Source organism: Rattus norvegicus, chromosome 9 (assembly GCF_021556685.1).
Source record: "Rattus norvegicus strain SHRSP/BbbUtx chromosome 9, alternate assembly SHRSP_T2T, whole genome shotgun sequence".
In the NCBI taxonomy this organism is placed as follows: Eukaryota; Metazoa; Chordata; class Mammalia; order Rodentia; family Muridae; genus Rattus; species Rattus norvegicus.
In genome coordinates, this window is record NC_141542.1 from 33,489,017 (window position 1) to 33,504,425 (window position 15,409).

At 42.3% G+C, this 15,409-nt stretch overlaps 1 protein-coding gene across 1 annotated transcript in view; it reads left to right on the plus strand.

Moving 5' to 3' along the window:
* The window catches only part of Adgrf4 (adhesion G protein-coupled receptor F4), a 30,976-nt gene that overhangs the window by 7,410 nt on the left and 8,157 nt on the right, over positions 1–15,409 (plus strand). The window contains 5 exon segments of the mRNA NM_001399351.1: positions 5,557–5,666; positions 6,552–6,606; positions 9,237–9,388; positions 11,225–11,494; positions 13,049–14,431. Coding sequence (NP_001386280.1) covers positions 5,580–5,666; positions 6,552–6,606; positions 9,237–9,388; positions 11,225–11,494; positions 13,049–14,431 — 1,947 coding nt within the window. The 5' untranslated portion in view covers positions 5,557–5,579.

Below are 15,409 nucleotides of genomic sequence, written 5' to 3' on the forward strand. Positions count from 1 at the left end.
AATTATGTTTCTCCATAATCAACTATCGTTTCTACTCCCTCCATTCTTCTCAGTTCTTCTTCACCTTCCCTCCCATCCAGATCCATCTCCTTTCTGTTTCTCAGTAGAAAATAAAGTCTTCTAGGGGATAAAAATAAAATAGACAATAACATTAAATATAAGGTTAAAAAAAACACTAACACATTGGAATTGGACAAAACAAACCAATGGAATGAAAGGAGCCCAAGAGAAGGCACAGGAGTCAGAGGCTCTTGTTCACACACTCAGGAGTCCATTAAGAACACCAAGCCGGAAGCCATGACACAAACACAGAGCACCTGGGGCAGAGCCTTGCAGGCATCTCAGGCTGTGCGTGCTGCCCCAGGCCCTGTGAGTCCATATGAGCTTTGGTCATGTTGATTTAGAAGGCCTTGTTTTCTTGGTGCCTTCAATCCCCTCTGTTTCTTATACTCTTTTGCACAGGGTTTCAGGAGCCCTGAGGGGGAGGGATTTGAAGGAGAAATTCTCTTGAGGGCTGAGTGTTACATACTCTTTTGCCCTCTGCATAATGTCTGGTTGTGGGTCTCTGGCTTTGTTCCCATCTGCTGCAGGAGGAAGCTTCTCTGATGATGGATGAGCAAGGCACTGATCTATGACTGCAGCAGAATGTCATTAGGAGTCATTTTAGTGTCCCCCCCTTTTTTAAAGAACACTAGCACTTAGTTTTACCCTAGGTTACTGAGCTTTCTAGTCTCAGATTCTTGGCCACTCAAGATGTATTGGGTATGGATTCTATCTTGGGGAGTGAGCCTCAAGTCAAGTCAGACACTGGTTGGTTACATCCACAAGCTTCGTACCACCGTTGCCCTAGCAGATCTTGCAGGTAGGATAGCATTGCTTGTAGTTGGGTTGGTGTTTATGCTTCTCTTTTGAGAGCATGCAGAGTATGCAATCTTCCTGTACCAAAGACACCGTCCTGTAGGGGTAAAGACTCTATGTAGATGCCAGCCCTACTTCTCCATGTTCGATGAGTTGTGTAGGCATTGTCTTCAGCAGTGGGGACTTGCTGTCGGTTTGTGGAGAGCAACCTAGAGTCTTGCGTACAGCCTGGGTTGTTTGAGGATTCCCGTGGACCCCTTTGGCCAGCAATGCAATTAGATGTAACTCAATGGCAGTCTTGGAAGCTTTATTTGGTGACAAGAGATGTCCAGTTGGGGCTCGGTCTCCCCAGTTATGTGGTAATTTTATTTAGGTCACCTGCACACATGTATCTATTTTAGGAAGCGTCTGCTGTATTAGGTATTAGGCAGTGTATTCCACACTACCCCTCAATTTCTTCTTAATTTTAGTTGTCTCTCCTCATATTCTCTTTTCCATCCCCTTCCCCTCTCCAACTCCCCCCTTCACCTTGCCAGCATCCCCATATCCATTCATACCTATCTATTCTATGTCCCTTTCCTAAGAAGTTTTATCTGTCCACCTCAGTTTCTTACTCTATACCTGACCTCTGCAGTTCTCTAGACTATGGTTTGTTTATTATTGACTTAGCAGTTAATATCCATGTAGGTGAATAATACAATATTTGTCTTTCTGGGTTTGAGTTACCTCACGCAGGATAATTTATTTCTAGTTCTATTTACCTGTGAATTTCATGATTTCATTCGTTTTAATGTCCGATTAATAGTCCATTGTGAAAATTATCCATTCTTCTGGTGAGGGACATCTAGTTGGTTTTTTTTTTTTTTTTTTTTTTTGTTGTTGTTGTTTTCAATTTCTGGCTATTAGGAATAGGGCAGTAATGACATGATTGAGCAAGTGTCTATGGTAGGATGAAACGTCGTTTGAGTATTTGCCCAAGAGTGGTATAGCTGGATTTTGAGGTAGACCGATTCCCATCTTCCTGAGGAACCGCCACATTGATTTCCATAGTGGCTGGTTGAGTTTTCACTTCCATCAGTAATGAACGAGTGTTCCCTTTACTCAACACTCTTGCCAGCATGAGATGTCACCTGTTTCTATTGATAAGAGCCATTCTGATGTGTGTAAGACGAAATTGCAAAGTCGTTTTCACCTGCATTTCTTTGGTAGCTAAGGAGAACATGTCCTGAAGTGTTTCTTAGCCATTTGAATTCCTCTTTTGAGAATTATCTGTTTATTACTGTTCCCAACTTTTGACTGGGTTGTTCTCCTATCTAAGTTCTTGAGTTCTTTATATATTTTTGGACACACATGTACATGCATACACACACACACACACACACGCGCACACACGCACACAAACACACACACACGCACACACACACACGAGCGTGCGCACATATCCTCTATTGGCTGTGTAATTGGTAAGAAATCCTTTCCTGGTTTGTAGGCTTCTGCTTTGTTGAATGACAGTGTCCTTTGCCGTGCAGAAGCTTTTCAGTTTCATTCAGTCACATTTATTAATTGCTGATCTTAGTGCCTGTGTCAACAGTGTTCCTTTCAGAAAGTCACATTCTGTGACAATGAGTTCAAGACTATTCCACATTTTCTCTTATATCAGGTTCTCTATGCATATATATCTTTGATCTATTTGGAGTTGAGTTTTGTGCAGGGTGATAGATATGGATCTTTTTTGGATTCGTCTACCTGCAGACATTGAGTTTGACCAACACTATCTGCTGAAGATGCTTTCTTTCCCCCAGTATCTATTTCTTCTTCTTTATAAAAATAATCAGGTATCCGTGGGTGTGTCTGGGTCTTCAATTCAATTCCACTGATTGATGTGTCTGTTTTGGTTCCAATCCCATGCTGTGTTTTCAAGGCTCTGTAGAGCATCTCAGAATCCGGGATGATGATACCTCCTGCTGTTCTATTGTTATTTGGGGTTGTTTAGCTCTCCTGGGTTTTTTGTGTTTTCATATGAAGCTGAAAATTGTCCTTTCCAGATCTATAAAGATTTGTGTTAGAGTTTGCATGGGGATTCCATTGAATCTGTAGATTCCTTTTGGTAGGATGGCCATTTTTACAATGAATTCTACCAATCAGATCATTCTATCTTCTGATATTTTTCTCCATTATTTTTTTCTTAAAGTTTTTACCACACAAGTCAGACTTGCTTTCCAAGATGATGTTATAAGCCAAAGTACTTTCCCCTTTCCTGGTTTGGAATTTTAAACTGTAAGAATGTGGAAACATGTCTGTAAGTGCCTGAGATTTCTTTCCATTGATGGCTCCCAGGATTTCTAAAAGCCTATGCTGGGCTCAATCTCCACAGGCAAGTTCGAAACCAGATTACTGGGTTTCGTCAGCTCCCAGGCTATGGACTGCCTCAAGGACACCAATGGATCAGAGCTGCAGCCGAGCATAAAGGCTCTGATACTTGCCAAGAGCTTGTATCTACCCAGCCTTGTAGGATGTGCATGATCTTACCCTCGTCTTGTCTTGACTGTAGTCCCCACTGCACCCTTTAAGGAAAGGGCAGTCAGTATGGTGGCTTGAATGAGCGTTGTCTCTCCCATCCCCATCGGCTGCAACATTTGAACACTTAGGTCCCTGTTAGTGACACTGTTTAGGGAGGTTTAGGTAGGTGTGGCCTTGATAACGGAAGTACGTGACTGGGTTTGAGTGTTTGTAGTATCGTCCTACTTCCTGTTAATTCTCTCTGCTTCTTGCTTGCAACTGAGACATGAGATTCCAGCTCCCATTCCTACTCCAATGCCAGGTGCTTGTCACACCTCTCTGCCATGATAGACTCCTCCCTATGAAACCAAAGACCAGCAAAATTCCTTCTTCTATTGCCTTGGTCGTTACGTTTTATCATAACAAGCAGAAAGGTAGCCAATACAGATAGTCTCTTTTGTTTTTACCCTCTCACATCTGGTGCAGATCCTGGCAAATAGGCTAAGCGGTGGTTGGTAGGATGAATCTACACTACCTTAAAACAGATGAATGGGAGAACAGGCTAGGTAAGGTCAGCTTAGAAACAGTACACGGGAAATTGGAACCCAGTTCTTGCTCCCAAATCCAGGCTGGTTTTCTGCTCTTCTGTGTCTGCACCTCCAAGAGAAAAATTCTAAGGAAAAATTTCTGAAAGTGAGGGGGTCTGAATTGCCTCATGGAAGTGTTGTGGGAAAACCTCAAAGATGTGTTGCTACTTTGTTGGGGATATGACTTTGAAAGATTGCTAAGGAAAAGGCAAGAAGTGCAGACATGGCCACAGAAGAGATAACTACTTTCTGGGGCTTTCAGTCTGTCTGTACAGCAGCTTATTTACTAGCTAGAGCAAGTCCCAGCACTTGACCTAGTAGCTGATAAGTCTGTACTCTAATTTACCTCAAGTTATGTCTCCAAGTGAGTAGAGATCTTGTGTACAGTAGTTGGATAGCACTCTCCCTCTCTCTCCCTCTCTCTCCCTCTCTTTCTCTGTGTGTGCGTGAGTGTGTGTAGGCCTGAGGATGATTATGGTTTTCTGTTTGTTACTTTGTACTTTATCTTCGAGACAGTGTCTCTCGCTAACCAGGAACTTGCTGATTTGATAGACTGGCTGGCCCATAAGCCTTCCGGTGGTAGGGGATTACAGGTGTGACCAAACCATCTTCCTAGACTTCCTAGAAAACTTGATAAATATTGTTTTAAAGAAATCTGTGGAGTAAGTAACAGGGATGGGAGCTTTGCTGAGCATGCATTTTTTTTTTAGATGCTTCCTTTGTCTATTGCAGTAGAAGGATCATTGAGAGAGAAAAGTTTTTTTCCATTTATTTATTTATTTATTTATTTATTTATTTATTTATTTATTTATTTATGTACATCCCAGTTGCAGCACCCTCTCTCCCTGTTCCTCCCTCAGAAGATCCTCCCTCATCTCCCTCCCTCTTTCCTGTGAGAATGGGGAGGTCCCCTGGGTATCACCCCACCCTGGCACATCATGTCATTGCAGGCCTGAATAGGTGGCCCAGTTAGGGGAAAGGGATCCACAGGCAGGCAACTGATTCAGGGACAGCCCTGCTGCAGTTGTTGGGAGGCCCACAGGAAGACCAAGCTGCTCATCTGCCACATAATTTTGCATTTTAATTAAATTGCAGATGGGTATGACTCCTCTCCTAGGGAGTGCTGATTTGATCTCTGTTCCAGTTTACTTTCAATTGTTTTGATAAATGTTCTGGACCAAAGCAACTGAGGACGGAAAGGTTTATCTGCCTTTCACTTCCCAACCACAGTCTACCACAACCTGGGCGGGGGATAAAAGGCAAGGAAAGGAAGTGAAGCAGAGGCCAGGAGGAAGGTTGATTTCTGGTTTGTTCTCCATGGCTCACTGAGCCTGCTTTCTTATAAAACCAAGGATCTGCCCAGGGGTGGAGCTGTTCACCATGGCCTGGGACTTCTTCTATCAATCATCAATCATGAAAACGCCACAGACCTGTCCATTGGCCAACCTGATGGAGTCATTTTCTCAGTTGACTTTCCTGTTCCCCGAGACTCTGACCACACCAGTGTGACTCTGACACATTTAGAAAGTGGTTCACCCCGGGCCGTGTGCTCAGTAGGCCAAGTGAGTCTGTCACTCTCAGCCAGATCTATCTCCTTCCTTTTCTGTTGCAGGTTAAGATTCCCGTCTGTGAAAAATGAAGCCCTGGATTGCCATGCTTTGCTGTTTAGTGTTTTTTCTGACAACTGAATGTTCTCATTCCAAATCCAAGACTCACAGAAAAGTAAGTTTTAATCTCTCCCTTTGTGATTCCAAGAGAAATCCCTCAGTTCCCTGAGATGCCTAGATATCTGATAAATATCTAACATGACAATTAAAATACATTTTTAGATGATCCTAACTTTACTCCTGTTGATAGTAATTTTCAAAACAAGTCTCAAAACAAAACAAAACAAAGAAAAGCAACAGCAAAAGTTAAGAGGTGACAGGAAATGGTCCAGGAGGCAGCAGTTCAGTGTGGCAATCACTTTGGAAGTCACAGAGATTGCATACAGGTAGTTGTCCAGAGGAGAAAGACCAAAACTGGCAGCAGAATGATTTAGATTCAGATCTTACTTTACGGCTTGCTGACTCTGGGAGTTATACATACCTCCCAGAGGTATGTATGGAATTTTTAAAATCCTATCAAAAGTTTATACTTCAAGGTGCGACTTATACTCCTTTACTTGTGTAAAAGATTCATGATTTGATTATTGTAACCCAATGGACGTTCTAAGTTTTTATTTCTTTCATCCCTCTAAGGATGTATTTATAGTGTTCAGGGTTTCTCCTTGGTTGTATTCTATCCATGCAGTAAAGACGGGCAGAGACTTGATGGTGTAATCACCATTTCTGTATTCTCTTGGGATCCTTAAAACTACAAGCGATGTACCCCATCACTAACTTGACCTTCCTGGCTCAAGTGATTTCCAGGTTAGCTATCATTAGGGGTTAGTGCGTCCTCACCTGTGCTCTCTTTAGCAACTTCTCTTAGAACCATCACACGAGTCTGCCATAGTTTTCTTCCTAGTCTTGAATGCCTTTCCTCTTTACGTTTACATAGATCCTTTAAGTTGCACTGAGAGAGAACGTCTCACAGTACATTGTTCTGGGAATTTATATTTTTCAGGATGAAGATAAATTTCAGATATCTCTACAGAAGCATGAGTTTAGGCCAACACAAGGTATGTATAGCTATACAATAGCCCTCATTTATTTAGAAATGGATCAAGAAAGGAGATGAATGTCTCCAAACATTCAGGCTCTCCAATGCAATAATAACACCTCATAAATTCTCCGTGTTCACCAGCATTGGTAGATTTCCTTTCATCACAAAAACCAATCAAACAAATTGACAAATATTCATACATGCTCTAAAATAGCAAACAAATTTCCATTTAGGAACTTAGAGGGGAAATAAGTTGGCTCAACTCAAAACAGGACAAGAGGGCACCGTCCTTTCCTTCGACAAAGGTATAGTCAGCATTCGTAAATGTATGCAGCAGTTTTGCGCTGAGTTCTGGTAAAGCAAAGTGGAGCAAAAGAAAACAAAGCAATTTGGTGGTGGTAAGACTGGTCACACTCCTGAAGTAGAGGAATGAGAACATTCTCATTGTTAACATCGTAATGTCATGTGACTCCACCCAAACACTTTGGGTCATTCTATTCTGCGTTGTCAGGTTTAAGTCCAGTGGTACATGTATCTGTAGAAATGTGGTCTTGGGAAGGGAAGGGGGACAGAAAGGAAGCTAGCAATTGCTAGGTATTCAAACATTAAGTGCTTTGCAAGATGTTGCCCCATTACATGCCTGCAGCAATACCCTGGTACCATCTCCAACCAGTGGATGAAGAAATTAAGTACCGTTCTAGTTTATGAACTAGATAAAATAAATATCCTGGGCAGATGTCAAGGAAAAATACAAGCCCACTTACTTCCTTTGCCAGGGAGTAGGTTATAGCTAGAGATATCCAGGTTATAAACATGGTGGTACACTTTAATTCTCTACAAATTGTTTTCCCATTTTTACTGATTTCAACACTGTAATAGTTCTCAACACTACTTCTCCCTGATCTCCTTTTCTTTTTTCTTTTGAGACAGGCTTTTGGTATGTAGCTTGGAAGTTAAACTTACTATGTAGCCCAGGCTGGCTCTGAACTCAGGACTATTCTCTTGATTTCTCCATCCCAAGTACTGAAATTGCAAGTACATCACCACGTAGGGCTCTCATCTTCCTCTTTCTGTTCTATGAGCACTGTCCTTTGGAAATTCTTCTAGAACTCCGTCGATGACTTTGCCATTCAACTCTGAAGCTTATAACCCATACTGACCCATGAGCCAAGTTGACATACCACAAATTTTCATAAATATGAAGTTTTATCAGAACATGGCAATGTCCACTCACTTTCCTGTTGTCTTTAGTTGCTTTCACAATAAAAACAATAGTTGAGTAGATGACACAGAGACCAAGAGCTGGAAAGCTGCAAATATTTACTCTGCAGGTGCTAGAGAGATGGCTCAGTGGTTAAGAGGTCTGGGTGCTTTTCCAGAGGACCCATCTTCCTCTAGAACAGTAGATCAGTACTTGCTAATTCAGTATTCATGGTGAGTATCTAGAAAGTAACCTCAATGACTAATGACAAGTGACTGCTCCTAAAGGATAATTAAGACCATGAGCGTTCCCTGCCTACCAGTTCTACTTGTAAAGCTTTGCACAGAAAAGTTCACTGATGCTTGCTCTGTGCACCCATCAATTCTCTTTCAGTTACAAATACAATCATGCTTTCTGTTCAGTGTTGGCATTAGTTACCATTTGTTGCTGTGATAAAACACCATGGCCAATGGCAACTTCTGGAAGAGAGTGTAACTGTAGGTATCATCTCCTGTGTACTGTGTAAAAGCATTTACCTGTCAATAAAAAGCTGATTGGCCAATGAGCTTAGGCAGGAAGTTAGAAGGTGGGAGTTTTGGCAGAGAGAGAGAGAGAGAGAGAGAGAGAGAGAGAGATGGGAGAGGATGATTCTGGGATAGAGACAGTGAGAGCTTGGTCTTGGAATGCTGATGGAGAGACAACAGCCAAAACCTGAGGATCACTAACCATCCATGTGGCAGAACTTAGAATAATGGGATGATTAACTCATGAGCTAGTCGTGGAACAGCCAACACTTTTGGCCTAGGTACCTGTAAATAGATTTGAGTCTTCGAGACATTATTCCAGGAGCAGGAAACACACAGCTACAAGAGAGAGTTTATCTGGACTTTCAGTTTCAGAGGGAGAGTCCATAATGGTGGTGGAGGTATGGAAGCAGGGAGCTGAGAGGTCACAATTTCAACCAGAGAAGGCAACTTGGAATCGGGCAAGGCTATGCACTCTCAATGCCTGCCCTCCATGCCAGTAACACTTAGTATCCTAAAAGTTCCATAATGTCCCCAAACAATGCAACCAACTAAGGACCAAGTTCAAACACATGAGCTCACTGGGGGACATTTCTCAATTAACCACTGTAGTATTAAATCTTTGGTGCTCTTCCCCATTGTCTCTTCCTTTCCTGCCACGCAAGGGGGTTCTCAATAGGGACTTGGAAGTCCCTGAGGTTGACCCTCTTTCTGCTTCCTGCTCACTCTGTCTGGACACTAGCTTCACCATTGATCATAGAGCGTTGTCTTATCTCTGAAAAGGCAACTTGACGTCATCTTCTTGGCCAACTCTTCATAAGGTCCCAGAATGAACTAGATGCATTTGTCAGAGCGTGGAAATGGTAATTTGACCTCTGACTTGCTGTTTTTTTTCCTCTTTTCTTTTCTTCCTGTTTTCAGGTAAATGTGATGGACCATGTAGTTCCTTTTCCAGCTGTAACCAGAGCTGTGCTTGGAACTTCCGTGGAGAAATCGTATTCACCTGTAATCAAAACAAATGGCAGAAAACAATTGAGACATGCACAAGTCTCTCTGTGGAGGCCTTGTTTCAGGTGATGCTCTGACAGGCGTGACCCCTTCCAGAATTGTGGGGGTGGGGGAGGTGCTCTCTGATTTCTATCTGTTCTGAATGGCAGTAAATCTCAGGCTTGGACTTGGAGAAAGCTATCTGATGGTGCCCATGGCGTCTTCCCTCACCTACACATTGATGTATTCATCTCTCTCCTAACATTCTTCCTCTTCCTCTCATAAAGAATCAGTTCCAGCCTTGGGTGAGAAGTTCAGCCAGGAAATGAGATTGTGGCCAAACCTTGGAAAGGAGAGGTTAAACAAATCAAGTAACAGTTTCTTAAACTACCTGCCAATGATGGCTCCGAACTGTCAGCTTAGCTTTATGTGCCCCTTGTGTTAATTAATCAACTACATCTGTCTTGCATTAAGTCAAACATGGCTTCTTTTCTAATGCTTTCAATCCTTTAATTCAAACAGAATGCAGAAGAAATAAGAACTCAATGGCCCCTACTTTTCTTAGTTAGGATACAAATCTATCTCATATACTTATACTTCTCCTCTGCACCCAGTTTTCTCTCCGATCCCACTGAAGGACATGGATCTCCCCACTCTCGTATTTAATGATGGCTTTATAAAAGGATTGCAGACAGTGTGGCTTTCACAGCATAGGCAATCATGGGGAAGCCCCTGTAACTACAGAGATAGGCATGAGGGAATGGAAGCATTTGCTTATTCAAAGTCACTTTCTGAAGGAGTTTCGGCAAATGGCCAACTACCTTACAATTGGAAAAAAAATGTCCTTTTTCTTTTCTAGAAATTGCAATTTTTTAGTATGTGGTGTTTGAACAGCTAACCTTCCCAAACAACTATCCTTCGGAATTCCATCTGGATCTTCCTTCCCCCACTTCTGTAGAATTTGTCTTAAAGGGCCGGGGAGAAAGTGCTTCCCGTGCCAGTGGGTAAAGCACTCACCATGCCAGCAACCATGAGGGTGTGGTTTCAGAAGCCAGCACCTCTGTAAATGCCGTCCTTACCTGTAACTCCGGTGCTGGGGAGATCTGTGTGTGCTTCTCAGTCAGCCTAGAAAACAAAGGAGCTCCAGGTTCAGCGAGAGACCTCTTCTTAAAAAAACAAAGAGCTAGAGAGAGGACTCAGAGGTTAAGACATCTCACCACCCTTTCATCGAGGCCCAGGTTTTGGTTCCCAGCACCCAGGTCAGAAGGCCCATGACTGCCTGTAACTCTAGCCCGTGTTCTCTCTTGGCCTCCCCAGGCACCTGCACTTATGTGTGCCTACCCACACAAAAATGTACATAGGTATACATAATTAAAAATAAAATAAATCTTAAAAATTTACTAAGTTGGAGTTGATTGAGGAACTAACCTGATGTTGACTCTTGATGTCCGTATGTGCATACATACGTGATGGCAAACTTCACCTTGTGACGTGCATACACATGAACATGTGCATATATACATAACACTTGCACGTGTTCGAGAGTGTAAGCGTGCACACATATACACACACACACACCACACACACCACACACACACACACTCACCACACACACCACACACACACACACACACACACTCACCACACACACACACACACACACACACACACACACACACACACACACATACACTTCAGTTTAAACCATTATTCTGAAAGCAAATTCTAAAGAGGGTCACTAGGTCACTAGTCTGAGCTCTGGGAATTTCGGCGATAGCCAGGCCTTCTGTGACTGCCTTAAATTATTACCAGCAAGTGAATGCCTTTTAGGGCCTCCTCCTTGGCTTTTCCCATGGGGTTTGTGTTGTTTAGTTCCTTTCATCTAATGCATGTTGGTTTATAATATTTTATTTTTTACACAGCGCACACATCCTGCAACTGGCCTATCCTTGGCGTCATCTTCTGTTTTCCCTATGAACTTAATTGGCAATACGGCACCAGTTCATATTGGGAATGTATCTGAAGGAATTCGAAAGTACTGCCCTGAGGACTACTTCTGCATCGTCGATGTTGTGAAATCCTCTGCAGTTACATCTGGAAATATTGCATTCGTAGTAGAGTTATTAAAAAATATCTCTTCAGACTTGCAAACTTATGGAATGCATGCTAGTGTGACTTGGAAGAAAATGAAGGTACTTAAAAAATTGATCTCACTAAACACAGAAAGGACTTTTCTTAAATCATCAATTTTTAACAGTTTCGGATTTCAGGGTAAAATGTACAACAACCACAACAACAGCAGCAGACATTTCTGTTCAGCATTCCTTATGAATGTAAGACACTTGAATACAGAGCAATGGCCACAGACCAGGTCTACCCTAGAGATCACGTTGTTTGACTTTCATTTTTAGAAGGGAGTTGTATATCATTACAGTAGTTAGAAGCTGTGTGTTTAAAGTTAATTGTGTTCCCCTAGGATGGGTCCTTTGGTGTCAATTTTTGAGACAGGGTCAGGCCCAGGTTACCTTCAGACTTCCTCTATAGCTGAGGCCGACTTTGCACTTCTGATCCTCCTGCCTCCACCTCCCCTGTACTGGGATTTCAGACATGCATTACTCCATCTGGTCTTTGCAGCATTAAGAAGGGAACCCCGTAGAGCGCTTACCTAGGAAGCGCAAGGCCCTGGGTTCGGTCCCCAGCTCCGAAAAAAAAAGAACCAAAAAAAAAAAAAAGAAGGGAACCCCGAAGTACATGTATGTTAGTAAAGCACTCCTAGTTGAGAGCTATTCCAGCATGACCCGGGTCAGCTTTGGTCTGACCCAGGTCAGAGACTTGAGAATACTCGAGAGCATTAGAGTTTATTACTAAATGGAGGGATGTAGAGATATGGTATGTATGTAGTATTTCTTAAACTCATCATGAAATACACAGACACTTTCTTCCATTAAGACAATCATTCACATTTTATGATACTCGAGTTCTACATTCTGTACTGTGAAGATCTTCCTCAGATGCAAAAATAACAACGAGATGAACGTATGTATACATAATATATGATACACATATCTTATATGTTTCATATACATGTATGTATAATATGCATGTATATATTATATGTACTGATCCTGGGACCTCTGCAAGAGCAGACGATGCCCTCAACTGCTGTTCTAGTTGGGATTTCTATTTCTGTAATGAAATACCGTGATCAAAAAGCAATTTGGGGAGGAAAGGGTTTATTGGACTTACACATCCACATCAGAGTCCATCGTTTGAAGAAAGCCAGGACAGGAATGGAAACAGGGTAGGACCCTGGAGTCAGGAGCTGATGCAGAGGCCATGAAGCGATGCCGCCTATTGGCTTGTTCATCATGACTTTCTCAGCCTTATTTCCTATACAACCTAGGACCACCAGTCCAGGGATGGCCCCACCCACAATGGGATAGGCCCTCCTACATCAATCAGTAACTAAGAGCACGCCCTTCAGCTGGATTTTATGGAAACAGTTTTCAATTGAGGTTTCCTCCTTTCAGATGACTCTATCTTGTGTCCGGTTGACATAAAACTGACTAGGACAACATATCCTTTATAGCCTTTTAATTTTCTTCCATTAGCCTGACTGAAACAGATTTGCTGTAAATAGCGAATTTAAAGAGGCAGGTATCAAATAAGATGAAATAATGAGATCTGCCCAAGTTTCAGAGTTTAGAAATTGACCTTTTTCACTAACAGGCTTGCTTCCATTGCAGAACTATGGAAAAATGGCCAACCACATCCTTGGCCCCACTGCCATTTCAAATTGGGCTTTCATTCCCAACAAAAATGCCAGCTCAGATCTGTTGGATTCAGTGAACTCTTTCGCCAAGAAACTCCAAATCCACGGTAAATCTGAAAGTGTTGTAGATGAACTCTTTATTCAGACCAAAGGCTCCCGTATCTCTCACGGTACCTCAGGGAACAGCCTGAGTCTCTCCGTACCCAGGTACAATGCTACAGAGGACGTCTTAGTGCTGATCGAAATTCCTAGGCAAGCATTACAGGAGCTGTCGTCCAATACGTCCCAAGCCATTGCCGTAGCGTTTCCAACCTTGGGGGCCATTCTAAAGGAAGTCCACCAGCCAAATAGCAGTCTCCAAAAGCCCATAAATGATCTGATCCTATCACTGGTTTTGCCAGAAGGTCTGAACGAAATCATACTCACCTTTGATAAAATCAACAAATCCCAGAGCACCAGCAGCCAGTGTGTCAGCTGGGATGCTGAGGAAAGGCAGTGGGACGAGAGCCCATGCACAGTGATGTCAGACATCAACAGCACAGTGAAATGCCGGTGCAGACACAACAAAGCTGTGATGTCCTTCTCCATTCTCATGTCTTCTAAGCCGGTGAAGGACATGATTCTGAACCGTATCACCTTCATCGGACTCAGCGTCTCCATCTTTAGCTTGGTGCTCTGCCTGGTCATCGAAGCCATCGTCTGGTCCCGGGTGGTTGTGACAGAGATATCCTACATGCGCCACGTGTGCATCGTGAACATTGCAGTGTCCCTCCTGACCGCCAATGTGTGGTTCATCATCGGCTCCAACTTCAGTGCGAATGCTCAGGAGGATCACAAGTGGTGCGTGGCCGTGACGTTTTTCTGTCACTTCTTCTTCCTCTCCCTGTTCTTCTGGATGCTCTTCAAAGCCCTGCTCATAGTCTATGGAATACTGGTCGTTTTCCGCAGGATGATGAAGTCCCGTATGATGGCCATTGGCTTTGCCATTGGCTATGGGTGTCCCCTTGTGATCGCCGTCATCACGGTCAGTGTTACAGAGCCTGGGGAAGGCTACACCAGACGAGATGCCTGCTGGCTTAATTGGAACCAAACCAAAGCCCTTTTTGCTTTTGCCATCCCAGCCTTGGCCATTGTGGCTGTGAATCTCCTTGTGGTTCTGACAGTTGCTATCAACACACAGAGGCCCTTGATTGGCAGTTCAAAATCTCAGGATATGGCCATCGTTTTCAGAATCAGCAAAAATGTTGCCATCCTCACCCCACTTCTGGGACTGACCTGGGGTTTTGGTCTAACAACCCTGCTAGAAGGCACACACCTGGTATTCCACATAATCTTCGCCTTGCTCAATGCTTTCCAGGTAAGTACTAGGAGGGGGATTTGCTTTGTATTTCTGGCTAGACATCAAAGGATGGCTATGATTTATTATCATTAAAAGGTACCAAATATTCTTCCTATATTTCAGGGCTGTCTGAGTATAGTTTCTCCCACTTGCACTGGTAATGTTTCACCACTTAATATCTATCATCTATCTATCTATGTATCTATTTCTGTATCTATGTATCTATGTATCCATGTCTATCTATCTATCTATCTATCTATCTATCTATCTATCTATCATCTATCTATCTATCTATGTATCTATCTATCTATCTATCTATCTATCTATCTCTATCTATCTATGTATCTATGTATCTATGTATCTATCTATCCATGTATCTCTATCTGTCTATGTATCTATGTATCTATGTATCTATGTATCTATCTATCTATCTATCTATTTATCTATGTATCTATCTATGTATCTATTTCTGTATCTATCTATGTATCTATTTCTGTATCTATCTATGTATCTACGTATGTATGTATGTATGTATGTATGTATGTATGTATCTATCTATCTATCTATGTATCTATAAATCTATATATGTATGTATGTATGTATGTATGTATGTATGTATGTATCTATCTATCTATCTATCTATCTATCTATCTATCTATCTATCTATCTATCTATCTATCTATCTATCTATCTATCTATCATGTGCACACTCTGCATGTCTCACAGTTCTATTAGTAAAGAGTTTTTTTCCTTTATTTTTATTTTATGTGTATGATATTTTGCCTGCCTTTATGCAGTACACAAAACGACCAGAAGAGGGCATCAGATCCCCAGGATTAGAGTTACCTATGGTCAGAAACTGCTATGTGGGCAGTGGGAACTGTGCCCAAGTCCTTTGCAAGAGTAACCAGCACTCTGAACTGCTGATCCATATCTCTGGCTCTCTGTTTCATTTTAAAAAAATTGAGAAAAGATCTTACCCTTTAGCCCAGACTA